The sequence below is a fragment of the Tarenaya hassleriana genome, unplaced genomic scaffold (genome assembly GCF_000463585.1).
Source record: "Tarenaya hassleriana unplaced genomic scaffold, ASM46358v1 Cleome1, whole genome shotgun sequence".
NCBI classification, from domain to species: Eukaryota; Viridiplantae; Streptophyta; class Magnoliopsida; order Brassicales; family Cleomaceae; genus Tarenaya; species Tarenaya hassleriana.
In genome coordinates this window covers 10,993,738-10,995,985 of record NW_010960187.1, presented here as the reverse complement: position 1 = coordinate 10,995,985, position 2,248 = coordinate 10,993,738, and the positions used below count along the sequence as shown (strand labels likewise).

The 2,248-nt window shown below is 46.4% G+C and overlaps 1 protein-coding gene across 1 annotated transcript; it reads left to right on the top strand.

The window, feature by feature from the left end:
• Positions 1-1,466: 1,466 nt before the first annotated feature.
• LOC104825839 (pectinesterase inhibitor 1-like) lies at positions 1,467-1,988 on the top strand. Its single transcript, XM_010558238.1, has one exon. The coding sequence runs from the start codon at positions 1,467-1,469 to the stop codon at positions 1,986-1,988; it is 522 nt and encodes a 173-aa protein (XP_010556540.1).
• The last annotated feature ends 260 nt before the right edge of the window (positions 1,989-2,248 follow it).

Genomic DNA, 2,248 nt, shown 5'->3' with positions numbered 1-2,248 from the left:
GACAGATTATTTTTCCACGTTTTGGTGTTCCTCGTGTTGTGATTAGCGATGACGGCACACACTTTGTTAACCGGATCATCGAGATACTACTGAAGAAGTACGGGGTTCATCATCGGATTGCTACTCCGTATCATCCTCAGACTAGTGGACAGGTGGAGATTTCTAACCGGGAGATCAAGTCCATTCTAGAGAAGACTGTCGCTAAATCACGGAAGGATTGGTCACAGAAGCTAGACGATGCGGTATGGGCTTACCAAACGGCTTTCAAAACGCCGATTGGTATGACTCCGTTCCAATTAGTCTATGGCAAAGCATGTCATCTACCGGTCGAGCTCGAGCACAAAGCATATTGGGCAATCAAGGCGCTCAACTATGACATGAAGACCGCTGCAGAGAAACGTGAGCTCCAATGTAATACCCCGAAACCCGATTGGAATATTTAATTATTAAAAATGAATAATTAAATAGAGATATCACGAAATCACCAAAAGTGATGATACAATATCGGGGAGAGGCACGAGGATCGTCACGTGCGGAAAGGACCGAGAAAGAATGAAAAAAAAAAGAAAAAAAAAAGAAAAAAAAACAGAGCTGGTCCGCCGGACCAGGAACGGTTCGCGGCGGACCAACCGCTCAGGCGGACTCAGACTGGACAGCGCGGACTGGGGAGAAAGGTTCGAAAAAAAATAAGTGTGTCCGGTCCGGCGGACCAGGAGGTTGGTCCGGCGGACCGGGATCGACAGAAAATGCAAGTTGCCAACTTGCGGTCTTGAGACGCGAACTTCGCCAGAGTTTGGGCCCCACTCGCCGCCCAGCCGACTTCCACGCCTCGAGGACGTTGCAGGCTCGCCTATGGGCCTGGGGTCAAGCCCATCTAGCCTCTCTCTCGCACCATAAACACCTCCCAACCATGGCATTTAGCCATTTTCGGACAGAAACAGAGGAAGAAGGAAAAGGGGAGAAAGGGGGAGAAAGGGGACGAACCAGTGCAAGGGGAGCTCGGGGAGACCAAGAGGAACGTGTCCAGACGTGTTGCTCGGGGAGACCAAGAGGGACGTGCCCAGATGTGTCCCGAAGCTTCTCACGTCGTGTGGAGCCACGAGGAACGCACACAAGCTCGGACAAACTCAAGAACAAGGTGAGTGGCTTGAGTTGGATTTGTGAGAGCTTGTTTTCAATGTGTGATGGTCCAAATCGGGATTTCATTGCGTGTTTGAGGTTTAGAACATGTCTAGGGATGTAAAACTATGTGTTAATAGCATTTGGAAGCAACCCCGAATCGAAACGGATGAGAAGATGCGAAACAGAGTTCGAAAATGACGAAGGAGGACAAGTCCCAGTCCCGGTCCGCCGGACCAGCCTTTGGTCAGCTCCGGACCGAGACTGGGACGAAACACGCAAACTCAGTCGGACCAAGGGAAGGAAGTCGGTGTAATACCCCGATTCCCCTCAAAACCAATTTTCTGATGGCTCCTCTTGCGGTTTTTCTATTTCTTGTTGTCTCTTCATCCGCAAGATTAACCATCAAACCTTTAGAATCTGAAATCGAACACATCTGCTCGGGGGCAACAAACCCTGAGTTTTGTCTGAAGTTCTTAAAATCAAAACCCGAGACAGCAAAAGCGGATCTTCTCACCCTTGCCAAACTCGTCATCGATTATGCACGCCAAATCACGACAGAAACACAGAAACATATCGATTCGAACATCGAGAAAGCAACCGATGCTACTTCAAAGGGTGTCTACAAGAATATCTCAGGGGAATATGGACATGCTTTGGCTTACATTGATCATGCCCTCAAGGCTTTGGCGAGAGGAGACAGAGACTCTCTAAAAATGTTTGCCTCGGGTGTTATGCATCAGGCACTTAACTGCATGGATAATTTTGCCGCGTTCAAGGTCTCGCCTGATCCATCCTCTATCATTGAAGAAATGAAATATTTGTACAATGTTTCAGACATTTTGTTGAGCATCTCCAACATGATATAGCACAAATAGGATTATTCACTTGTCTTTTTTGTGCTAAAGAGATACTTGCCAAGATGTATGTCGGTTCGGTATAAGTTCAATTTGGATCTTTTGGTACTATAAAAATATATAACAATCCATTATTGTATTATATTCTTCCGAAATCTCCCCTCAAATTGTTGGAATTTCTAGAATCTCACTATCAATTCATAATCCTAGAGATCCGATTCTAGAACTCATGCAGCGGAATGTGAAAAACAAAACTTTTTCTAAATAAATCC